The 27,649-nt window shown below is 34.1% G+C and overlaps 1 protein-coding gene across 1 annotated transcript; it reads right to left on the bottom strand.

Annotated features, from left to right (window-relative positions):
• Positions 1-1,470: 1,470 nt before the first annotated feature.
• Positions 1,471-22,900, bottom strand: LOC148275970 (cyclin-dependent kinase-like 4). Its single transcript, XM_088234964.1, has 7 exons — positions 22,575-22,900; positions 20,700-20,894; positions 18,374-18,665; positions 14,755-15,014; positions 10,069-10,254; positions 5,924-6,063; positions 1,471-1,766 (listed from the first exon to the last, which is right to left on the bottom strand). Exons 1-7 carry the CDS (start codon positions 22,740-22,742, stop codon positions 1,682-1,684), a joined length of 1,326 nt encoding a protein of 441 aa, XP_088091090.1. The 5' UTR covers positions 22,743-22,900; the 3' UTR covers positions 1,471-1,681.
• Between the last annotated feature and the right edge of the window lie 4,749 nt (positions 22,901-27,649).

Raw genomic sequence — 27,649 nt, 5'->3', positions numbered from 1 at the left:
TAGGCAGTGGCAGATCAGTATAAAATGATCTTACTGGGTGAGATCCAAGGCTTAGTCTAGTACCAAAGAGTTTCAAACAAAGAAAGCAGATTGATAAGCTTGATAGGCTCCCCCAAGTCCTTAGTACCTACAGGTGTTTTACTAGAAAGTACCAAGTAAGATGGGTAAAGAAAATGGTCAGAAGACCACCAGCGCTGCTATTCCAAACGCTCTCGTGGCCGTAGAAAACACTTTTATATTTACATACTAAATGCGCTATAAAAGCTCACGAAATACACAGTAAATTTTTTGTATAGAAATAAATATTCTCCGAGTTCTCATGAGTTTTAAGATCTTTTGTATTTATATTTTTGTAATTTCTTTAGAGTTCATAATTTCCTATAGAGTAGATTGAAGAACTGTTATAATATATATGTATAACATAACAATGAACCAAAAAGCGTTAAAGATAAACGAATTTACACATTTAATTTATGCCGTTTATTTGATTGTGTATTTTATTTAAAATTTATTTTAATGAACTCGCAATGTTTAACAGTAAAAATGCTTTTTTTGAAGGTTTTGAAGTGACCCTTTACTCATTCAAATAAGTTTCGGTTTCGGCTGAAAATCTTGTTTCAGTCGATCACTAATTATAACATGACTGGTATCGATGATAGAATGGAGTCCGGTACTGACCATACCTACCGACCAGTATCGACACTTAATAAGCATGGGAAAGTTGATTAAAAAAATATATGTATGAATGTAGGCTTAATGGGTTGAAATGCGATCTGTTAGACAAATGTGTGGTGAAACTATCTACGATAACTGCACAGATTTAATGTCGATATCCGCTGAGACGAGCATGATCGATAACATTAGGATATAAGTATTGCCATAGTTTGGACATGTAGAGTGAATAGACAGCGAAAAAGGGGTTATGACAGCGAATAAAGGACTTACGATGCAATTGGTAATGGATATTTTTAACTGCAACTAGAGAACTTTTTAAACAAACTAAGCAATTAAATATAACTGAACTCTTTCAACTAGAATCATTAAAATTTATACATAAATTAGCCACTAATGTAATTGTAGACGAAGAACTAAAACTAGTAAAAAATTGTAGTCAACATGGACATAATACGAGAATATCAGACAAATACCATATACAACTTTCTAAAACAAGACAAGGACAATCAAGACTAATGAACCAGGGACTGAAATTATATAATAAACTACCAGACAAAACTAAACAAAAGACTCAGACAAACTTTTCAAAAGACGTAAAAAATATTATCTTGAACAACAGAGTATAAATTAAAAATGTAAATTTTTTTTAATGTAATATGAATGTAATAATCCGTAAGGGTTTATAAATAAATTTTCAAATAAAAAAAAAAAATATATAGAAAACGAGGAAGAAGCGAAACATGGCAAATTAAAAAAATACACGGAAATTGTCATGTCAAACGTCGGAATAATGGGCGTGAATAAATGAGAAGATGCATGAATTTATGTAGAGGATGTGAGGTCTGTGGGTACGAAAAATAAGCGGTGTGGCATTATATTTTCTCTGCCTACCTCTACGGGGAAGTGGCGTGAGGATTTTTATTTGGTTTACAGGTGTCGAATAGAGTATAATACATTATAAATAAAAGGTAATAAACAGAAGTTCGGAGTCCGGGCTGGTCTTGTACTAGGGAAGTCTCTTTAGAGGAGAAGGTCCTGTGATTATCATGAAGGGGTTAGCATCTAACGTCTCCTGAAGAGTCGCCGTGGAACTACGTTGAAAAAAGAAATACTAAAAAAATAATCCATGAAAAATAATCAAAAAGCTAAGACACAAAATAACATTTACTAGCCGTCCCTGGCTCAAATGACCGGGCGTTTTAATATGAAAATAAGTTTAAAAATATAATTTCTAAATACTTAAAAATAGAGGGGTCTATCTCCTATAAGTAAAAAGTTATTTAAAAAAATTAAATGGCTATAATTTCAGTAATTGTAATGTAAGTGATTTTAGTTAATCGCTGTAGTTTGAAAAATCGCGTTGGATTTTTATTGTATTGTTTAAACTATAAAAAGGAAAGAAAAACGGAAATAACATATAATTTACGTAATTTAAAAAAAAAACGGAAATAATATATATTTTACGTAATTAAAAAAAAAACAGTAAATACCGATTTAATTGGAAAAACGTCATGTTAATATTATGTTCTTATTATTGATAAAATTATTCTATTAAAGACACTCACAATGTTTATATCTGTCTTTCATAGGTTCCAAGAAATATGACCTCAAAAGTGCTGTGTTCGGAACTACTATAGTCGGTACAGTAAGTCGCCGCCGCTGCTCGAAAGACGCCATTTTGCTGTCAAAACGCCATCTTGCTGGTCAGGTGGTCATTCCATTATTTAGTCGACCAATCACTTTGTTCGTAATAAGTATTGTTTTTTTGCCGAACTTTACTGTACTTGTTTTGTTTTAGTTAAGTACTTTGTTACAAGTTTCGTTTTCGTTACTTTCTTAGAAGTTTCGTGTTCGTTAATTTTTTGTCGGACACGTTTTGCCTAGTGCTAAAATGCCCAAATTGAATGACTTGTCTTCTCGAGAACATATACTAGATATGCATTTTGTTTACGGTATTTGCGATGGTAATATTCGAGCCGCCGTAGAAGAATACAGGCGCTGATTTCCAAGGAGACCTGTTCTTGGGTATTTATTTCAAATTCATAACAAAGTAACGAAAATATAAGAAAGGAAGAGTTCCGCAAACAAACAATACGTATTATTACTAGCACAGCAACGGTCGACTAAGACTAAAGAATGGAATTGCGGACTGACAAAGTCAGCAAGATATGGCGTCTTGACAGCCAAATGGTGATCCCAGACCAAAGGGCGGCGGTGACTCACGGCAATTCATGAAAGATAGATAAAAAATTGTTCTAGTGTATTATACATAATGTTCATAAAACCCCGTCACATCCGATAACCACGATGACCAGTATGAGCTAGAAGACATATTGGCACATAAAATAATTTTTTAGAACGAAAAAATTAAAAAAAATAAAATATCAAAAAAAGCTAATGGTTGCCTCCTTCTGCAGGGGAGAAGCAAGGAGAGGGAATCTGGTTCTGCGCCGCGCTCCCCTCACTTCTCCCCTGCAGAAGTAAGCAACCATTTGTTTTTTTAAATATTTTGTTTTTAAAAAAAATCTTTGTTTAAATATGCTAATATGTCTTCTTGCCCACACTGATCATCGTGGTTTCGGATGTGACAGGGTTTAAAGAATCCTTGAATGGTATCTCTAGTAAAATGATATTATCAATAATAATAAAATGTAGGTACGTAAAATGACGTTTTTCCAATTAAATCGGTATTTAAGATTTTTTTTATTGAAAAATACTTAAAATTTTTAGCTTCATATATTTTTCATCCAAAACCATTTTTATTTGTTTTTTGTTTTAATAGATTTCTAAAAAAATGTGTAAGATTTATCATTAAAATGATTAAATTTTTATTTTTATTGAAAATTTCTTACTTATAAGAGATATACTCTCGTAGATAATTTGTTTTATGAATTTTCATATGATAGCGGCCGCTCACTTGAAATCGCGACACATTTTATGTATAATTACACAAAAATCAACAGACGAAAGAATGAAAGAAATGTGGATTTTAAAACATGGGCAGAATGGTAAATGTTGCACAGTGTGTAAAGCGGCTACCTGATCAACCCGATGACAGGGCATAAGCCGTGTAAATGCTTAGACTTCCATATTCCCTTATAATTTACCCAAATATTTCAATTTTGATGGCCCTTTTCAACAAGTTGTAAATAACTCACTATTAAAAAATGGAAATCAAGTTGGGATAGAGTGGCATTCGAACCTCGGACCTCTGATCCATGAGTCCACAACACTAGGTACGGGACCACAACCCGATTCTTAAATGTTCTCCATCTGTGTTGTAATGTTACCTCTAACCTTATATTTGAAGAATGATTCCTAGCATTCCTATGCCTGTTTTGAAATATGTTCAAGTTAAAACAATAACACAAAAAGATTACAAACATAAAGCTACTCGTAACCAGCTTTCGATGCTGGAAAGGAAAAAGTTACCAACCGCCATGTAGCAACTTTACAGAAGAGGCAATTAAAGTTTTTTTTAATTAATAAAGAATCTCGTATTTCAAATTTTTATTTTAATGTTGTAGGAATAACGCCAAAAAAACTTTAATTGCCTCTTTTTTAAAGTTGGTACATGTCCCTTGGCAACTTTTTCCTTTCTAGCGTCGATTCAATAAATTAACAATAAGATAGATGTTCCTACAACTAGAAATTTATTTTACATACGAAAAATGCGGTAGATTCACAACTAAACAAAATACAAAATCATAGAAAAATTAAGAAGTTGTAAGAACTGGTGGAGGCAAAGATGGGCAAATAGCTTTTTCCGCGCCCTTTAAAATATTATAGTATAGTGCATTGGGTAGGTACCGCAAGCATAGATAATAATTCACTCTCGTCGCTCTACTCTCCGTTCTCAACATGATACTTTATTATTATTAAGGTGCCGTACAAAGGGGTACTTTGCGCCATCGGGGGTAACATTGCATTTTTTTTGTAAACATTTGTAGGGTAAGGATGAATGTCAAAAAGGAAAGTTTTGAGATAGAACGGTTTTAAGTTTTCAAACCTCTTGAAAATTTCAATAAAATTTCGAATGAAAAATGAATAAACGGAACTTACTTAATGTAAATAGCCCATGCTGTTTTATATAATCTAAAACGGTTTTCATTGATATTAATTTCTCGCTTTATTTCCAGTATTTAACTGACATCTATCCATAATGCTTTTTTTGGTTTTATTCAGGTATCTTGGAAAGTACATCCTTGATGTGAAATTTTATTCAACATTATATGTAGATTATGTGAACTGCCGTCAGATGCCATTTAAACATATACAAATTTACATTCCATGGAATGATTCCATCCTTTATTTGTTATCGTTGCTATTAACTATAAATCTTCGTGTCTACAAAATATTTAATAGATGTCACTTTTTACTTTTGTTTATGGTGATTTTCAAAAAGAAAGTTCAGTGATTTTTTTTGTTTGTGAAAAGACTATTAAATTAAGCCAAAAATTAGAAATAAATAAATTATATGTATCGTATTATAAACGCTATGTTTTTTTTAGTTTTGTTTTTCTGAAATTAGTCCGCGTCTCAAGTTCCTTCGCCTTCTTCTCGGTTAGTTCTGCCGATTGGTCCATTGACGGTAAGGATAGCGGAAATCTTCCACAACTCTCTTTTGGTTGATTCATATGAACTAGTGACGCCGTTCAAAGTTTTTTTGGTACATTTTAAAGAAACTTTGCCGTATAATTTAATGCTCTAACTTTTACGGCGCATAAGAAAACATTTTTTGAATACAATTTACCGTAGGGCTGAATTACTTTATTATATGTGTTAGGTGCCTAAGTACTAAGAAATCATCAGTTGAAAAAAATATATATATATAAATAAATCTGTTCACATCTTCGATAGTTTACATTGTTCTATGGTAAGTAAAGCCGTTTCATATATTGAATTTGATTACGTAATAATAGCTTCTGAACATGTCTAAAACCTTTTCATGGGTTGGGTTTTATTGTGGATAAAGCGCCGGATAAAGCGCCATTTTTGTGAAAATCACCTCAAGGGCGCTGACATTGCTTCTCCATGTGAAGGTATTAAGAAACTGATGCAGTGATGCCGCCACCCCCACTAGGAATTACTTGGCACCACTTTTCAAAAAAATATAGCTCGTATAAAAAACTACAAAATACACTTAAGATAAAAAAACCCATAGTATGCATATTATCTTACATAAGCAATATACTTTAAAAAGATGCAATTTAATTCCAGTTTACGGCATTAAAATTATTCAACTCACCTGGTGTATCGTTTTTCTGGCTTCGGATGACTCCGGGAGAGTGCAGCTTTGGGGAGAAGAGGAAAGGAGGTGATGGTAATCGGGGAGGAGGCTGGGGCCGGGGAGCAAGGGGGGCACGGGTACCTCTCGCTATTATTGTTCTGTCATTAGATAAAAATGACTTTGTTAACGTAAACAAATATACAGATGAGCGGGCCTAAAGCTCGGGTTTCCTAGGACAGCGGTGCCCGTATTTTAACGGCCGTAGTGAACATTAATGCGGTTGACAGCCGTCGTAACGGTGACTAGAGAGTGGTTTCCTATAAAAATGGTGTTGATATCACCGTTAAAAAATAAAACCACTCTCTAGTCACCACTACGACGGCTGTCCACTGCATCACCGTTCACTACGGCCGTTAAGATACGGGCACCGCTGTCTTAGGAAACCCTAGCTTAATGGCCAACAAACAATTATAACTTCAGATCTAAAAAAAACAACAAACAAATCACCCTTTGAACTTTACGTGCAATTAACTTTTTGTTTCAAATTTTATCGAAAAACTTTACCCTGGTGGCGACTTTTTATAATAAACGAGCTGAACCCGGCAATGCTGTGCTATTGCTAGATTTGAGTTCTTGCTAAATATATTAAATGAACACAATCGAAAGTTTGATATCAATTACTGTATTTAGTCCAAATTAGATATGTACGTATAAATTATTATTTTTGTGTTTCGGTTTAGATAAATTGTGAGGACAGAGAATTTTGATAAATAGGTGTTCGAACAAAAAGACAACTGCATGTCAGACCTTTTGTTAGAATAGACAAAATCGACGTTCCGCTCTACCGTTTTCCGCACCTCAAAACTGAACCGATTTTGTAATTTTTTAGACAGAATATCAGAATAAAATATTCTGTATCGGTATGTTTTGCGTTTTTCAAAAAAAGTTATATTTGTATGCCGTGCGCCGTGCGCCCGAAGACAGCAGATAAAACTGTGATTTTTCAAGGGTTTGAATGGTTTTAGTTCCAATAGTAAATATTTTTTTAAAATACGAAATATTTATCTGAAAACCGCACGTAAATTGGTCCGGTAGTTATCGAGTCCATCGAGGAGAACCGTTCGAACATTGCCTTTTATATATATATAGATTATAATTATAATGGCTAGTATGTATACAATATAGTAAACTAATCGACGAGTGATTAAAATGTTTGAAATCACTTTTTTACACCGATTATCTAAAACCGGCTATAAAAGGCAACCTGCATTGGATTGGTAAAATGTTTTGTTATCCCTCTACATATGTAAATACTCTAAGGTTTTTACAATATAATATTTTATGATTCATGGACTGGCACCTGGAGCGTAAGACTAATCATCTTACCTTTGTGTAAAGATCAAAATTCCCTGCGGTTGGTGTACCAATGCAGTGCCCTGTGCACCATTAGGTGCGGAAAATGAATGATACTACGTACCTATATAGGTAATAACAGGTCTTATTTTTGTGGAGGTTTTGACAATGTTAATTTCGGGTCATAGACGACTTTTTAGATAAGTTAAAAATGTTGGAACTTTTCCAACCTTCTTGAATACGCGACCCCCTAAACGGTAGAAAAATATCTGGCTAGCCCCCTTCCCCAGGACTAACTTTTGCATTGCTTGGTAAAATTAAGGTCGCTGGGCTAGTATTTTAGCGTGTATTTTGTATGTAAATATAAATACGCGTTAAAATGTATTTTCTACGCGCGATTTTGCGTTTAGAATTCTACCCCTGGGGTCCTGGGGAAGGTAGGGGAGAACCAGGGCCGCGATTATGAACGGCTTTCTTCATTTGTATATACTGAGACGGTATAAACTAATATCCATATTTATGTACGAAAGTGTGTATATTTGTATGAAAATAAGTATCTTCTTCGGTAACTGGTAATTAAACACGTTTAGAAAAAAAAAGTAAAAACATATTATATTTATCATCCAGAAAATTTAATTTTACATTGTAGATAAACTTGAAAATAAGTTTTATCTTCCCATCATAATCGAGGCCCAGATCTTAAAGGATCTGGAGTTAAACCCCCAAGAAGCTAGTTTTTCATCACTTGCCTTTTTATTTTTGACTGATTTGTGACTGCGACCTACAGGTTGAAAACATTGCCTTAATACATCAGTACACGCTGCAATGCTGTCCGAAATGTCGAAAAACATTGCGAGAAACACCAAATCTAAGAAAGGGATCGTTAGTAGTGTTTATTTTTCCTTGCTGGGAAAAACAATCATAAGTGAAATTGGATATGAACAGGTACTTTTAAATCCGTGTTTTTCAAACCGTAGGTGGCGACCCCTTGGGGGTCGCGAAGCCGAAGGGTCCCGGGCACAAGCAAGACAAATGTAAAAGTAAGGGATAAAAAACTAGTATCCTGGGGGGTGGGCTAGCGGTGTATCTTAGGATATCTGGTGCTACCCACCCCGCCGGTGGAAGGGGGGGGGGATTCACGTAAATACATTTTTTTAAATAAAAAGGTTAAAAAATACTGCTTTTAATTACATATTCTTGATCCGTGGTAATGTCAAGGGCTCGAGGATCAAAAGTACGAATTCGAATCTCGAAAATCGAAATACGAGGCTCGAATTCCACTACTTGATTTTCTAGTAAAATTATTTTGGACTCAATAAAAATGATTCAAAATTAGAATATTTGACTGATCCTGATTTTTAAAAATCAATACAACACAAAGGTTATTAATTTATTGTGTATGCAGATAATTGGTAGAATTCCATAATGAAAATTGGTAAGGTATCCACCCAATAATGTACCTAATAATATGCACTCAGTATACCCTAATTGTTTTTTTTACTTTACTTTTCTTGGTCTATATAAAAATCCTCATTACTTGTTAAATACCCATAAATTATTAGCACTATAAGACAGAAAAAGATAATTAAATTAATGTATAAAAAATCAAAACATAAGTTACATATTTATTTATTTATTTGTTGATTAACACCCAAAAGGCATTTACAAAAAAATACATGCTAACATACTAAATAATAAACACAGAATATACAGATAAAATATGTGAAATTAGTTAGAAAGGATATAATAAAAAGTTTGCAAAGTAAAAAAAAACAATAATAGGTAACAAAGATATGCAAGAAAAAACAGTAAACATATAAACAAAAAATGCAAAGAAATGCAAGCTTATGAAATAAATTCTGTAAAGCAAACAAAGCCAGTAAAGTGTAAACAACATGATGTAAGGAAAAAAAATGTTGGCAAATATATTATTATTATATCACAGTGATAAGAGACAAGACATTATTGCCCTGTCGGTAAGTTTCATCTTTCAAAAAGTTAGTTAATAATTTATCTTTTAAATAGCTCTCTTTGCTGTAGGAATACATCAACCGAGCTGTCTTTGGACACTCATTGTAAAGCCTTAGCATTCTTGGCATTGGTTAAAAGAAGTCAGTGTTGGTTCTGTAGCGGCCTCCGTGTGTAGTGGTCAAGACGCTTGACTCACGCACGGAAGGTTCCGGGTTCGATTCCCGGTAAGAACACAAAATTAAAATGTGATTTTTCTCAAGCCTGGGTACTCTGTGATGTATTTCACCACTGTAATTAGGCCTCCTGGCCTGTTGTGGTGCAAAAAAATGTATGTATGTAATTTCCCACAGCGAAAAAAGTGTTAGTACTTATTTAATTTTTGTTAAAAAGATACTTTGTAAATATTTAAGTCAACTTGAAAATGTCTTAACAATTAGAAACGCATCACATATATTTTAAAAAAAAATAAAAGTAGAATTTAATCCAGTAAAAGTGTTTTATTTTGGATACCTAACCAAATTACAACATAAAGGATTTATTTTCTTTCATATTATATGTATAATGGATTCATTCACTTTTTGAATCGAGCTCAAAGCTTTGCTGGATTAGTGACCATAACGACAAAATATCTCTTATTTTCGGGACAAAATGGAAAGAAGGACATATGAAAACGCTTTTTAGGCCACGCGTTCGGGGTTCGGGGCCCGTTTTGTCGATCGTCCCTACCCCCGCGCTCCGTTCCGGCTCTGAAAACAGTACCTACCTAATGAAGTCCTTCATTGATACTAGATAATATAAAGATAAGTATAAATACATAGGAAATAATTACAGCAAGTTACCGTTAGAGTCACATCGTTATCAGCGAGGGGTCGTCTCAAGGGCACTAGGCGGGGAAGGGTGGTGAGGGTGTAGGGGGGAGAGCAGGGACAGGCAGGCAGCCTTCCCTCCGCCTCCTTCGCTCCTCCGGGGTCCGGGCTGCCAGAGGCTCTACCAACCGCGGAGACACGTTGAACCAGAGGATTTGTCTGCAAATCATTATACTCAGCAACCGAAATAAACACATTTATACTTTATTTTGTAAACCTGTATCTTGTTTATCGTTTTATCCACGTGAGCACCCAATGTTACCACAGAATAACTTTTTTAAAATTAAAGCCGTTTTTGTACCACAGTATATTTTTATATGTGGGCGCTGCCATCGTCTACCTTGGCAAGAGAAGTCGTAAACCTGTCAACTAATAACAAAATTGTCATTACGGCAATTCTGCCGATGATGACGATTTGGATTCGGGATATGAGATTTCCGTTATGGATAACTTTTTTACTTATTATAAACTTTTTTATCATACGTATTAAGAATTTTATCTTAAACTTATTAAAAGTGAAAATTACTCTCTTAGTCAACAATTTAAAACTACTAAGTATATAATTAGGTAAGAGAGGGAAGAGGGGGGAGTGTGTGTTACGTTACCATCCAAATGCAGCAACACATGATTGCTGAGCAAAGCACCAGAAAATCAGATAAATTTATTGAACTTTCTCAGAAACGACTCACTGGTTATCCGTCCACGATAATTACATTCTGCTGTGGTTTTGGAGAACACGTGTTGGAAATAACCTACGGCTTCACGTGACGCTCCAATGTGTTATGTGGTATACTATAAAGTTGTGCAACTATTCTGAAACCTGCTGTTTTGCTTAAAACTGCATATACGGCCTCTTTTATTATGTCTTTAGAGATGTACCCTCTCTTAGATTGTTTTCCTTGTAGATCCGTACTATATTAATACCTAAAACAAATAGGTACAATAGATCCATTAATCAGACGAGTCAAAGTGTACGGGGCATGATGATGATGGGGTACCCTATTGAGGGTCGTAATAAAGCTAGGGTTTCCTAGGACAGCGGTGCCCGTATTTTAACGGCCGTAGTGAACGGTGATGCAGTGGATAGCCGTCGTAAAGGTGATTAGAGATTGGTTTCCTATGAAAGTGGTGTTAAATGGTGTTGATAACACCGTTTTCCTAGAAAACCACACTCTAGTCACCTTTACGACGGCTGTCCACTGCATCACCGTTCACTACGGCCGTTAAAATACGGGCACCGCTGTCCTAGGAAACCCTAGCTTAAGTCGCAATGATCTTATCACAATAGGAAATATCTTTCATGGTTAGAATAGTACAGGCAATAAGGACAATAAATGGCGGCCTTCGTGGTGTAGTGGTCAAGACGCTTGACTCACGCACGGAAGGTTCCGTGTTCGATTCCCGGTGAGAACACAAAATTACAATGTGATTTTTCTCAAGCCTGGGTGTTCTGTGATATAATTCACCACTGTAACTGGGCCTCCTGACCTGTTGTGGTGCAAAAAATAAAATAAAAAATAAAAAAACAGGACACAAAATGCCCTGATCTCTTCAGTGAAACGGAAGGCCTACTGATGTCGATCAATAGTCCGGATTCTGTTGAATGAGTTTTCTGTGCTTTCCTCTTCGTTAAGCAAATGCAGAGAAGTTCCTATAAATGTATACAGCCGAAATTCCCTCCCTTTCCCAGCACTACTTATGTAGATATAGATAGCCAGGAAAAATCTCACCTCTCCTCTCTTCATAGTAAAGTGTAAATTTTTTTAGTTCATTTTTATTTTAATTTTTGTATACAATTATTAATGTTAATTTTTTAGTTAACTTAAAAAAAAAATGTTATATAAAATTGTATTCTGTTAAAATATGTCCATGTATTTATTATTTTCTCAAACTGAGCGGTTTGAGTAGGTAGGAAGAAATTGCCTTAAGGCAATATGACCGCCCTTATATGTATACTTGTATATGTATATTAAGTGTAAAAATAAATAAACAAAATAAACTATAATTCCCACATATATAAATAAAGAAAAAACCTTATTGGGGGCATTATGTGGAACCCCATCACGCCCTGTAACCGTGTTCCCGTTATGCCCCGTGACCGTATCCCCGTTATGCCCCTATGTTTAGAAATCCACAAATTTATATTTGTACTCACAGAAAATAAGATGAAACACATCGTAAAAAATATCTATTTTTTTTAAAAAGCCGCGTGCACTTTCTTGCCTGGTCACTTCCATACTGAGCGCGAAATGTCGATCTGAAATGGATGGCCCGTACAACACTTAGCTAGTATATCTAGTTTGATGTACTTTTGGTTTTCCCGTTATGTTCCGCGTCCCCATTATGTCCCCCCCCCCCCTTTTCCTCTACACGATTCGGCGTCCCGGGGGGGTTGGTTTGTCAGTGCATTTGATCCATATTATGTTTTTTATGCTAAATTACCCACAATTATGGAAAATAGGTATTATCTTCTTTTCTTGCTTGTCTCGAATCTGATGACGCGTTTTTTATTTTATTTAACTTTTTGTACATAATGTTATTTGTACATTGGCGGGCTTATTGCCAAATGGCAATTTCTTCCAACCAACCAATAAAATAAAAGTTGTATTTCTATAATTCAAGTTACAGAACAAAGATAAAAACAATAATAAAATTTAACCAACAATGTCATACATATGCAACAAGGATAAAAAAATATAAGAATACCAATGAGGAGAAAAACAGAATCTCAAAACTCATTGTACAAGGGATTGAAGCTGTACAATGAGTTACCTGAAGAAATAAAGGAGATAGAAAAGATTGAAATATTTAAAATTAATTAGAAAAAATATGTTACTGAATTTTTTTATAAAAAAATGTTATGTTATTAAAAGTTTATATTAGTTCTTAAGATGTTATGAACTAACTTAATAAAGCATAAATAAATAAAATAAGGCCTCATTATATTTGAAATATGGAAATATAAATATTAAAAAGCTAAAAATATATAAAAATAGAAATAAACGTATTTGTTTATAAATTACCTTAAATCAAAAACTATTACTCAATGGGAAAAAGGAAAAAAGAGGAAAAAGGAAAGGAGGAAAGATTAAGGAAGAGAAAGGAGATGTTTCTTTAGACGTGATTTAAACAGAGATAATGTAGTAACATCTTTGATGGTGGATGGGAGATGATTCCACAGTCGAGCCGCATGGACACTATATGAGTTAGAGAAGAAAGAGGAATTGTGGATGGGTATTAAGAAAGTGCCTTGAGAATTAGAACGAAGAGGTAAACCATGAACTGATAAGCGTTGAAAATTTTCACGCAGGAATATAGAAGCGTTAGGACTATGAAGTACATTGAACAGAAGTGAGAGGTAGTGATAGTCTCTCCGCTGTCTAATTTTGAGCCATTTCAGTTGCCTACGATAATCAGAAATGTGTTTTTGGTGGTTCCAAAGATTTCTCCAAATCTTTCAAGTAAAAAATTACAATGAAACAACGTTCTTAAATAATAGGTAGGTATAGTATATAGTCATACAGTCCAAACAACAAATTTAAAGAAAAAATTAAACTCTTTGATCCTTCGAGCCTCATCATTTTGGAGTGACTATGCGATGTCCGCGATTTATCAGAAGTAATGTTAAATACGCGATGCAAGCTAAGACACTTGATGGCCTTGACTCATGCACGGAAGGTTCCGTGTTCGATCCCAGGCGAGACCATATTCACCACTGTGGTGAACATTATGATGAAAAGAAAATTGTGCCTAAACATCGCACAATATGCGAGACCGGCCGAGAGGGTGCTGTCAAAAAGTCATAAAATAACAAAGAAAGATCGCCCTATTTTCCACGCTGAAAGCCTGAGAACTTATTAGTTATGGAACGTATTGGTGACGTTTAATCTCTAAAGCTCTTGATTGAATTTTATTCATACTATTGCAGTAAACTCAGTGAAAACAAATCTGATGTAAATAATCTTGTGGGTCAATCGTGTGCCTATATTAGTTCTTGGACAGGCACCTGAAGGGTAGGACTGATCACCTTACTTTCAAGTAACATATCATTCAAATAAGCTGGATTTGGTTTACTTTTGCATTGCCCTATGCACCACTGGGGGCAGAAAGGGAAATGATGATGGTGATGAAGTAATCTTTATCGCGTATCATTTAATGATTATGACCTACATAATTGTAAATAATAGTCATTAAATAATATTAAATCAAGTTAATCTAACAACGAATCATATCCCAAAAGTGGTGACCCCGACGTGATATGAACACGAAACCTTCTCTATAGGAATGTTCAATAAAGTAATAAGATATCTATAGATTCAGTCTCTATAGTACCTATATGGCCAAATAGGTAAAAATTTGTGTACTGCTTATGAAATTTGGTCTACAGGTCTGTATAAATTGGTTATGTTTTTGATGATTATTTTAATTTATATTGCTTTTTATGTTAATGATAATTAGATTAATTAGATTAATCACGTTTTTATTTTATTATTAAGTTAACATACATGTTAAATAACTAATTTAAGGCATGTTTTACTTATTGTAAAATGTTTCCCTCGGCACGGGACACCCCAGTGAGGGGACATTATTATGTATAAAAAAAGAATACAAACATTGTAAAAGTATAAATAAATAAATAAATATCTAATAGGTAATGACCAGAGCCTCCTGCTGCGAACGGCGGCGCACCTCGAGCGGGAAGTGGTCCGCGAAGCCATCCCGGGTGTAGTAGGCGTGGCGCAGGAGCTGCGCGCAGCGGGGGCGGCGGCCGGGGGCGGCGCGCAGCATGGCGGCCAGGAGAGCCCCGCGCGGGCCCTGCGCCCCCAGGCGCCAGCGGGCCCCGGCCCCGCACGCGGCACCCTCCGACACGTGTGCGGCGCCTGCCGGCAGCAGCTCTTGCTGCCGCGGCGTCAGCTTACCTGAAAAGAGGGATGAAACAATCTAGCAGGAAATAGTCACTTTTAAATGCTAGAAAATTGTATATCATCATCTCTTTAGCTTACCGACGTTAAATTACGGAGAATAATAATAGTAATAAGCTGCGAGTCAAAAAAATTAAAGCTATAATATTGGAAGAAATTATGCAAAGAATGGACCTTTTAAATACGTATTTTTTTATTTTTATTTATTAAGGAAAAACAACAGTTGTTATATAATAATACAAAATATAAAAAATAGTACATACATCCAGTTAAAGTTTTTCACAAATATAATGTGAGAACATGTTACACAGTAAAGAGAAAAATAATATATTATATAAGACACGAGAAAAAAAAAAGAGCTCGTAAGAAGGTTGAGGGATGAGGAAATAGAGTGGAGGAGAGGGATTTTCATAATATAGTTGACCAATTCAAAATTTTGATATCATAATAAAATAAATATATTTAAATGAATATAAACTTATTACACACTGACAAATGTTTTATTTTACAGTGTTTCAAAAAGTTTTTTTTTGAAGTCACAAAATTTTGTATTAAAAATATCTAAATGGGGACAAAGTAAATTAAATTTGGAGCAGCTACAATAAATAAACGAGTTTGAACATAATTTTTTTGGGCAATAAATTATTAAACAAATTAACTTGTCGTGTTGACTTTACGGGACAATTTATTGAAATACGCTCCAAGAGATATGGACTTTCGATAAAATTGTTTAAAATTTTGAAGAGGAAAGATAGATCAGAAATGCTTCTACGTAAGGGAAGTTAAACTATGAAAAGAAGAAGAGTCTTCATACGAGTCAAAATATGTAAGAGATTTACGATCCAGAAGCTTAAGGAATCTATTATGTATTCTATCTAGTTGTGATATATAAATTGTATATCAAGGATTCCAAACAACAGATCACCATCACCATTTATTGTGTTCAACAAGGCCTCCGTTCAATATGATAATTATTATATATGTAGATATATAAAAACGCACGTAGAAAGGAAGCTTTTCAATCATTTACCACAAAATCTACGGGAAGAAATAAATTATCGAAAATTTAAGAAAAGCTTCCTTCCATAGTTAACATTAACTGTATAGTTGTAAGTATATATGTAACGTATGGATTGTATTAGTAGGTATTAGGTATATATGAATTATTTATGTGTTTTAGAAAAAAAAATATTATTTGTTCTTTTCTATTTTGTATTATTTTGTACAATTGCCAAACACAAGAGTATGAAAAAAGTGTAAAAACGTTTTTTTTAATATTTAAAAAATATATTTTTTAAACCAATCGCAATCGACAGGTTTATTCGTGATGTACTATGGGTATCATTTAAATGAAGATTAAATTACAATAAGATACATATCGTCAGAATCGTAGAACAACGACGCATGTGATTTTCTTCCACTTCACATGAGAGAGGTTTAAATTTTGTTAGTCACTTTATGTCACAACTTGATAAGTACAAAAGTATACTATTTGATACTCGGGTTAGTTACATTTGTCATTTTAGTTTTAAACCTGGAAAAAAGGCTTTATATAACTTTTTTAACATCAAATAAAAAACAAAATCAATGTCACATTTTTCACACCTCCGAAGTTTTTTTACGAACCCGACGATATTTCCAGAAAGACAATACATGCATGTATATTATGTGTGTGTGTATATGTGTATGTATATGAATGTTTATAAGGGTGCACATGTGTGTGCATGTATTTGGAGATATATATATGAACAGAAACAAACATGGAACTGGCAGAGGAAGGGTGAAAGCCGAGTAAACGCGGTTGAAATGCAGTCTATTAGACGAATGTGTGAGAAATCATTGTATGACGGGGTCACGAATGATGAAATCAGGCGAGAGTGTAAATCTGAGTCAAGTATAATTTATAAGATTAAGAAAGGGCCTCTGAGATGGTTTGGTCATGTAGAACGAATGGACGGCGAAAGAATAGTAATAATAGTATATTTCAACAATATTTTGAGTTTGTCCAAATTTTTGTAGACAAGGACTGGATTCAACTCCCCGGGGAGCTGTTTATATTAACATATTACAACAGAGATGAAGAACATTTAAGAAAAGGTAATATAGAAGTCTAGGCATCTACAGGGCTTATGACATGTCAATGGCTGGTTTAAGTGGCCACTTTACACACCGTGTAACATTCACCATTCTGCCTATATTTGAACATCTATATTCCTTCGATTCTTTCATCTGTTGATGTTTGTGAAGTTAAAGAGCTGAAACCTTTATTTATGCTGGTGAGATTCCGCATAAATAAAGGTTTTCAAAATTATTTGCCAGAGAAATGTAAAAATACCTACAACTGATTTGATTCAATAGTCATTTTAACCCCACGGCCATGACCACGCACGGGGCCGATCATCGGTTCCAAGTCGCAACTCTCAAACTCTCAACTGGTGAATGCAAAAACTTGTACGGGGCCAAACATATTTTTTATTGTAAATTTCAATGTAGATAATATTCAATAATATTAATAAGTATCTCAATATGTAACGAATAAATTTAAAAGAGTTACTCGATATGTAAAAAATAATATTAATAAAGTTACTCGGATGAACATATTTAGTTCTCCAAAACAATGTCTATGTTGAACAATAAGATGAACATACATAACTGGATTTTGTCGAAGAGAAGAGACAACTGTATAAGATTGCTCCGGATATAAATTTATAGTATGAACGCTGTCTTCATTATTACTTTTATGTACCTAGGTAAATCGTTTTTTAATAAACTTAATAGTGGTGCTTAATAATTAGTTAATATGTATTTTAACTAAATTTCTAATTGAAACATATTTATTAATTTATTATACGATATAAATGTATTACTAGTATTATTTTCGTTTTATTTTTACTATCAAAATTAATTACTAAATTGAATTATGAAATTATTAAGGAATTAAATTAAAATTTAAGGTATATGATCTTAACTTTGCTACATCATGTATTATAAAATAACTTATATGTATTGCATTTTTTGATAAGTATATTGTTTTGTTATGTGTTTTGTATATTGATGTTTCCTAATAACAATAGTATTGATTTCAGTATAGAAGAGTCCTGACTAAACACGAAATTTTCCATTAAGTCGGGACATAAAAAATAATAATTGAGCCATCGTAAAATTGTGTGTATTAAATTAAAAAAAAAAAAACTCAATATGTAAAGGGTAATAGTAATTTTTCCGTTTTGACGAAAACGCAACAATTAATATTAAACTTTTTAAAACTTAACTCTTCTTCGTCCACCGAGCTTTAAAGAAAAACTGCTCGGGATTTTCGTACATTATCTGCGAAAAGCGCAAGTATAATATTATACCTATCAGCTTGACTATCAGGTGGAGCTGGTCGATGTCCGAGTTGCCGGGGAAAAGCGGCGCGGCCGCGGCCATCTCGGCCAGCACACAGCCGGCCGCCCACACGTCCACGGCGGGCCCGTAGCGCGCCTCGCCCAGCAGCAGCTCGGGGGCGCGGTACCAGCGGGTGGCCACGTAACCCGTGTAGGGCTCCGGGGGCACGGCGGCCGCGCGTGCGAACCCGAAGTCGCACAGCTTAACCACGCCCAGCCGGGAGATCAGCACGTTCTCCGGCTTCACGTCGCGGTGAATGATCTAAAGCGAGACATTAAAAAAGATATATATATATAGTAAGTGTATATAGGTATAAATTAATATTTTTTTCATAAAAATAAATATTATCGTAAATATTTATTTTGGGGTCATTTTCAACGGGTTGTATGAAAATGAGGATCAAGTTGGGATATAGTGGAGTTTGAACCTCGGACCTTTGATCCGTGAGTCCGCAACACAATAATTTGCCTTTTATAATCTTCCCGATTTTCAAAAATAATGTAATATTCTGATTGAACTCATAGAAGATTATGATTAAAAATTCCACTGAAGACGGTGCTTTGACGTCGTGATCACAAGCAAAATATGTATGTCACGTTTCTAAATACGGAATAAAATACATTTTAAATACTGATAGGGAGTTATTAAGATTAACATATTACAACGGAGATTGAGAACATTTTAGATAACGAAAATCAACAGATGGAAGAATTGAAAGAATATGGACGAATGTTACACCGTGTGTAAAGTGGAAACTGAAACCAGCTAATGATAAGTCATAAGCCCTGTAAATGTCTAGACTTCCACATTCCCTTCTCTAAAATGTTCCAACACCACGTCACGCTTCAACACATCAGCCGGCGAGTGGAGTTGCGCAACCATCCCTCTAACAATACGGTCCACTCGCAAAAAAAACAACTTCACTCACATATACATATATACCTCGCTCATTGAATCCATTATATCTTACGGAGTGCGTGTCTGGGGTCTCACCTTCCGGTCTCATCTGGGTAAAATTCATGATATTCAGGTGAGACTGTTGAGGGGGATTGTACCGGATAGCATAATCCGTGAGGCGAAACATATGGGCGAAGGTGTATATTTTTAATTCTGTAATGTCCTGCCGGTAAAACAACTTTGTGACTACAAATTGATTGTAGATCACTTTGTTGATCCGGAATATAAAAAAAGAGTTTCCCACACTCACAACACTAGATTAAAAACTAAGGGCTCCCTGTCTGTTCCCCGAATTACAAATTACTTCGGAGAGCGAACATTAAATTGCGTTGTTCCAAGATTGTTCAATGATCTCCCACAAACCATCATTAACATGAAAAATCTTCAAATGAAAAAAAAAGAATTGAAGAAATATCTTCTAGATACTTTATAGTGCCTGTTTATAAATAAATCTGTAAAATATAAATAAAATAAATGTAATATAAACCTGTCATAAAAAAAAAATGTGTCCCACCGAAAAGACTTTAGACTTAGTGGGTAACAAATTATTATATGTATTTTTTAATTATAAAATAAACGCTGCTCTGCAGCACTGAAACTGAACAATTGCCTAGTTCTTTGAAATATGTATTACATAAAAAATACAAGGATCACAGTAAAATAAATATCTCGAGTCCACTAGAAAACATTTATAAGGACATAAAGCAATAATTACGAATACGACACTTTTGAAAGAAATGCACATATTTTAAGGCCTTGAATTGACAACATCCGAAATTACGAATTACGAGTCGGTGTACAAAATAAGTGTTCTTTGTAAAGTGTTATTTTAACCCGTAAAATCTTTGGGACGAAGTTGTTAGTGATTTTAGTACGTTCTTTCAATATAATATTATATGTATTATTTAATAAATAAATTATCGATAAATTTAGTTTTGGCCCAAACACGCACACATAAGCAAAGGTTATTAAATATTACTTACGACTTTTAGTAAATGATCTGAAAATTTAAATATTTCAGTTAATAATAAGAAATCTAGTATTTCTCTTTTTTTTAAATAAAAAAAAATAATAATTCGAATGTACTTACTTTAAATCTTTAGACTGCAGTAAATTTATTACGAATTCTTAGAATAATGAAGACAGCAAGGAACTTGATTTCTGGTAGGCTGCCGGCTGCCACTTCCAGCTCTTGCAGTGCACATTGTTGTCGTAGAAGCACGCCAGAGCCCTCAGAAGCTGCGAGGAGGTGGGACGGAGCTTCGTTTCTGATGGTTCACTACCCGCCCTCTCCAGCTCCTGCGGTACTAAATGAGAGGGTAATGATGAGGAACTCACATTATTGGCGTGGCAGTACGCCAGGGCCCTCAGCAGCTGGAATGAGATGGGACGGAGCTGGGTTTCTGGTAATCCACCGTCGGCCCTCTCAATCTCCTGAAGTAAGGTCTTCTCCACAAACTGGAACACCATATACATGCGCCTTCGTCTCCTAAACACCTCGATAATGCTGACTACATTCTCGTGATGGATTTTCTTGAGGATAAACAATCACACATTTCAATAAGTGCTTAAAGATAACGAAAGCACCTTTCTCCAAAGAACTACAATCGAATATTTCAAATAACAGTTTTATTTTATTTTTTTTGCGCAATAATTGTACAATAATTCTTCTGAAATAAATTCAAAATAAAATGTATTTACACAATTTCACACCCAAGTGCAAATATGTGCGTAGATTTTCACGGTTGCAGGAGCCACCTTTAGGTTAAGTTAAAATATTAGCCAATTGAATGTGTTTGGTGCCTGTAGGTAAATCAAGTAAACATTTTCACATTTGAATGATTTATACATAGAATTAAGAATAGTCCAGAAACCGCATACGCACATCAAACAGAAGGCGACTCAGCTACTCATAAATGAGTCGGTTTACGTTTTGACCAATTAGTTTCACTGTAGACGTCGCTCATTACGCAACTCCTGATTTGAATTCAACTATGCCGTGTTGTGTCCTTTTAAAGTTCAGAAATACTGCTAGGATCTAAAAGAAACAGAATGCAATCACATTTCATCTCTAATTTGCAAATGAATGTGTATATAACAAATGCATTACTTAAAAATTGAATTATTTTTCCATCTGTCAGATTGTCGAAGAAACAAAATGGAAATTCCGTTAGTGTTGCCAGGGTAGAATTTTTTTTACCCTACTTTGTTCATATAATAAAAGACCTAATGAAAATTAGACCTCGGATTAAACAACGCAGTGGGGGACATTTGGACGACATTATCTTTAAAACATAAAATATAATTTGACATGATATAAAAATATCCGTCTTATGCCAAATAAAAATTGTTTTATATTTTAAGTTCAAAGTTCATTCATTCAATTACTCTTATTAAATGACCCTTTACCTATCTACTTTGTTGTGTCAATCAATGTTTCCGCGTGCACAATAAAATTTTAGAGAAATTAACAGATTGCTTTTTTTTTACCTTACATTTGTGTTGTGATTTTTTTTCCCCATCAAGCAACATTATTACCCGGCGACTTCACAAATACGCGTGGCGAAAGTAAGCCGGAGTGGGAGAATTATTGGACACAGTCCGATGTATTCAAATATGATTCTACGCTCCTTCTGGACTATTCTTAATTCTATGGATTTATATGAAAACTTTTTGTTTTGCCCACATAAGTAAAGTTGATCAAATATTTGAATTGACTGTACGCAATAAATACTAAAAATAATTGCTGTGGCTTTTTTTGTGGAATAATCCGCTAGGCCTCTATTTTAGAGGCTTGTCAGCAGAATTTCATTTTTTCATATACTCGTATATAAAATTTATTTCTCTTTAACTCTATTTTTTAGTTGATAAATAATTTAGCAGACGATAAAGCACATATTTATTAAAATAATATAGAAGAATATTTATAGGAATTATGATCCATCATTGAACTATAACTTTTAACTTTATGTGTGCACTGTTTTAAGATTTAAAATAAATAAATAAACTTGGGATCGGGGCGAAGAGCGGGATTATGTTTGTAATTAAATGAATATATTAGTATATGAGTGCATGCGCGTGTGTTATTTTATATGTATATGACTGACCTTTACAAAGAAATCATCTTTAGTGTATTAATGACGCCCTGGCCTCAAAAACAACATGAAAATAGTAAGTGAAAAAAATAGTTAACGTTTATCACACCGATCATACTTTCAGCATCCTAATTTCCCGCATCGCCATTTTCCTGACAGTGGCGTCATCCTCCGTCTCTAGAAACTTCTTTATAGCTACGAGCTGACCCGTGCCGACATGTCGGCATTTCATTACGATACCGTACGAGCCTTCCCCAACGACAGCAATCTTCTCGTAATTGTCCATATTTATTCGGATCGTGTACGAATACAGCTTTTTTCTTTGGTACGGGTGAACATATTACTATGATATTATGCTTGCTGTCAAACGTCAAGCGAGTAATCGAAAGTCACATTTCTTTTTGAATTTAGAAATTTATTTACCATAGATTTACACAACAAGCGACATCCTTGACAACACGTAAAGTTCCGATTTCATTCGCATTTTTACCAATCCAACAAGATTATTATGATATTACATTGAATCGCTGCTTAAAAACAAAAGGGCCACAAATTAAAAAACCCGAAATTTCACTTTATTGCAAAAATGAGATTTAAATCAGTCATATTTTTCTATAAGAAAAATCTCGCAAGAGCTCTTTTGATTTTTGTGTTCTGTTGGCTAACCTCAGAGCGAAACCGCCATCACCGCCGTTCTTCGTTTAGGTACACGAAACTCCATCTATAGCATTAAGACTATTCTTTATTCTATGGATACAGCTTTTAAAAACGCATCTAATGATATTTAAAACATTAAAAAAAAACGAAAGTCATTCACATATTACAACAGAGGTGAAGAACATTTAAGAGAAGGTAATATAGAAGTCTAGGCATCTACAGGGCTTATGACCTGTCAATGGCTGGTTTAAGTGGCCACTTTACACACTGTGTAACATTCACCATTCTGCCTTTATTTGAACATCTATATTTCTTCAATTCTTTCATCTGTTGATGTTTGTGAAGTTAAAGAGCTGAAACCTTTATTTATGCGGGTGAGATTGTCTACAAAAATTTGGACAAACTCAAAATATTGTTGGGAAAGTCATTCATGTTAAAAACTTTGATTGGGTCTACTGAAAAGAGTCAAATTTCGGTTTGTGGCCTTTTGAATTTAAGCAGCGATATATGTATGTACTAGATGCGGCACTAATTCGGTGGGAATTAGTGTTTTTCCTTGTATACGCTAAGTAAATGTGAAGCAGTACGAATTCTAAGAATGTTTATAGTTTTTTTTGTTCGTAAATTTTTTTTTTAAATGACAAAATCCATATTTTTTTACAACGTTCGAGGATGGTTCGAGGGATGCGCCGCATCGACAATATTTATGGATAAAGAACGCGCCCGATAACTGCGATATTTACTTTTAATTTGTAAATAATATTTAACTATCTCGGCCGATATCATGTTTTGTTAAAAGGCCTCAATAAAATAAAGAAAACAGTACACCAACACGCTTATATTACACGGATTCGTAGAACTGTTGAAATTCGAACTGAATTACCGCTCTTGATTGTCAGTTAAAACATGAATAATTAAAGTTTCATATTATTATGATATACAGGTGGCCAGCAGCCGAGATAAAATGTAGTACTTGCAAAGCAAACAGGAGTTTGTGTGTGGTACTACATTTTTTGTCAGTGTTTCGCATTGACATATTTATATATAGACGTGCCATATAGAGTAAAATATTTTATAAGCAGTGACTCGAAAACGTACCCATAGTTACTAAGTTTGTTTATTTATACCAGGTTGCATTCAATGTTTTTTTTTTGCACCACAACAGGCCAGGAGGCCCAATTACAGTGGTGAATTACATTACAGAACAACCAGGCTTGAGAAAAATCACATTTTTAATTTTTGTGTTCTCACCGGGAATCAAACCCGGAACCTTCCGTGCGTGAGTCAAGCGTCTTGACCACTACACCACAGAGGCCCCTAATTCATATGATCATGGATCGATCATGCATATGCTACCAACATTTGGATGATACTCATTATTAGTATATAAAAAAGTTTGTATTTTAATGTTAACAATTGACATTAGTTTTTGGTGGATCCCAATCAGATTCTTTCCTTAAATTCCTTAAAATATCGACCCATTTATTTCTTATCACTGGATTTCGGGGAATGCAAAAATAATATTAGCTCACGTTTATTGTATTTTAAAAACGTATTCCTAACAGTACATCTCTGTCGTGTTCAGAGAGCGATTTCGTTTATTCTTTTTCCTATTTTGCTTTTCTATTTCCTATTTTCATATTTTCAAACATGGGTATAGTAAAAAAAACATGCACATAAATTTCGTTTTATATTTTTTAAAACAAAAATAATAATGCTTTTTCAGTTATTTAGGGGGGCGTTATTTAGTTTTTGCCTGTTTTTACAGAAATGACTATTTATTTATTTACAGTTTATTACGCATTATTTTGAAGAATGGTTTTGTGAAGCTATTGTATTGTACTTTAAATTATATATTTTTTTTTGTTTCTCAAAATTCTGGAACATTAAAAAATCATCAAATAATGCAAAATGAAAAAAATATGGAAACATGGTTTTGGTTTAAATTTGTCCGCTTTGTCGTATATTATAAATATTGCACCGGACATAATGATCGTTAACCACGAAGTTTTGGCACAGCACGTCTTAACTTTGCCAATAAATATCCCATTTGTACTTTGAAACCTAAACCCTTTACAGAGTCTACAAGGTCAAAATTTCGAGAGCCATGAGCCACGAATAATAGTAACAATGTATTAAAAGTTAAAATGTTGAAATGGCTGACGCATAATGGAACAAAAATTGACATGGCTCATTAAAAAAATAAAATAAAAAATACAGGTATCTTACCCATGGTCAGAAAACTTATCTGCCAAGAAATTTCACTAAAAAAATGAACATTTAAAAAATAATGTTAACTTTTTACTTTGTTCATTATATCACGTGTTTGTCAGATTCGGGTCGACTAGTTTATCTCAAAAACAAAAAATAAATAAAATTTTGAGTATCTCCAAATATTTGTAGATAAGTACTGGATTTTCCTACCAGGGGAATGAAGAAGTTCAGCTTCACGGGAAATTAGAATGTATTCTTACGCGCGGAAAAAATTAAAGCATTAAATTGTACGGCGAACCGTCTTCAAAATGTACAAAAAAAAGGAGTAATTAAAAATGAACTACTTTGCATGACGTCACTAGTTCTTCTGAAACAACTGATGATAAGAGACTTCTGATAGGTTTACGGAAAGTCAACTGACGAATCAGCAGAACTCATCGATGCGAAGGGGAAGAGAATTTGAAACGTCACACGTAAAGTAATTAAAAATTACAAAGCTTTGAAAAATCAAAGCGATATACGAGACGTAAAATTAAAAAAAAATTTTTTTGCTTAGTTTAATAGTCTATTCAGAAATAATAAAAAAAGGCTTAACTTTCTCATTTATCAAGATTGATACATATCACATAATAATAAATATATAATGAAGACAGATAACACATTTGAAAAGGTAATATGAGAGTCTGGTGGGTAATGTGATTATGTAATCCAGCCAATAACAGATAATAAGCCCTGTTAGTGCTTAGACTTCCATATTCCCCCTTTAAATTTTTTCTCTATATTGGAATATTAATAAGTATTAAAACATAGGTAATATGAATTTTTATTGCTTTCAAGGAATATTTTATTATTATTTAAATGAAATATTTGTGTTCTTATTATTTGCTCATATTTTAAATATATTTAAATTTTGGGCCCGTTTTCAAGGAGTTGCAAATAACTCACTTTTTAGAAAATAGAAATTAAGTTAGGATAGGATGTGGTTCGAACCTCGGACCTCTAATTCGCGAGTCCGTACATAGTGTGCGGCCACGGGACCTCAAACCGATTCAACGGATTATTATACCGTCAAATTTGATGTCGGGCATGCATATTATTATCTAGTGGCTACGTCAAAAATCTCGCATGTCTGGCAACCACTAGTGACAACTCAAATTTGACAGTCGTCATTTGTAGCAGCTCGACGATCGTCAATATTGTCAATGAGAAAGTTCAGTGTATTTTTTTTCTTTTTTTATTTGTTTGTAGAATATTAGAACAAAGCCTATTTTTTTATTTTTCTACTAGTGGACCCAGCAGACGCTGTCCTGCCCGAACGTTGGCTTGCATGCTATTAGCTGGTTGAACAAACATATTTTTCGTAATTAATTACACACCGTTATTTATTTTAGACTTTTTAGAGCTTTTTATATATTCGTAATACAGGTTAGGTTTTCGTTTTATCTCCTCATGTGATTGACTAAGAAGCCTCGTCGTGATCAAATCAAAAACCTGCAAAAATCGCTACTCTAGTGCGCCATAATCCACGGAGAAAATACGGGAATACGTGTTAATAAAGAAAAGTCAGACCATGTTTTACCCTGAGCCATCTAAAATTATGACACTCAACTCATGCCCAACGCGAATTTAGTCATTTTTTAATCGCCAGCCGTGTTTTGACGTGAGCTTGACATTTAATTTGAAACCAAAGTAAATGAAAAGAAAAATGCCTGATTGTGTCGTGAAAGAGTGCAAAAACTATTCAGATAAAAGGAAAAAGACTTTTCATTGATAATGAGGAACCTTGGTATTTGTTTATGATTGGTTTCCGAACGTTGGCTTGCCGGCTATAAGCTGGTTCAGCAAACGTTATTTCGTGAAAAAGGACACACGTAATTTATTATCCCTTTTTTTGAGCTATTTATATATTCGTAATATGGGTAAGTTTTTTGTTTTATCTCCTCATGTGATTGGCTAAGAGGCCTCATCGTGCTTAAATCAAAATCGCGCAAAAACACTACTCTTGTGCCACAATCTATGGAGAAAATACGTGAATGCGTGTTGACGAAGAAAAGTCAGACCACGTTTTACCCTGAGCCTTCTAAAATTATAAATAAATAAATTCGTAATAAGGGTTAGTTTTTCGTTTTATCTCTTCATGTGATTGGCTAAGGGGCCTCGTCGTGCTCAAATCAAAATCGTTCGAAAATCACTACTGAAAGAAAAATGCCTGATTGTGTATTAAAAGCGTGTAAAAACTGTCCAGATAAAAGGAAAAAGACTTTTCATTGATAAGTTGGTACCTAGATACTTGTATTTGATTGAATTCCAAAACTAAAAATT

Source organism: Micrasema longulum, unplaced genomic scaffold (assembly GCF_059751315.1).
Source record: "Micrasema longulum isolate JH-2025_06_02 unplaced genomic scaffold, ASM5975131v1 h1tg001309l, whole genome shotgun sequence".
NCBI classification, from domain to species: domain Eukaryota; kingdom Metazoa; phylum Arthropoda; class Insecta; order Trichoptera; family Brachycentridae; genus Micrasema; species Micrasema longulum.
The sequence above is the reverse complement of the archived record's forward strand: the minus strand, read 5'-3'. Positions and strand labels throughout refer to the sequence as shown.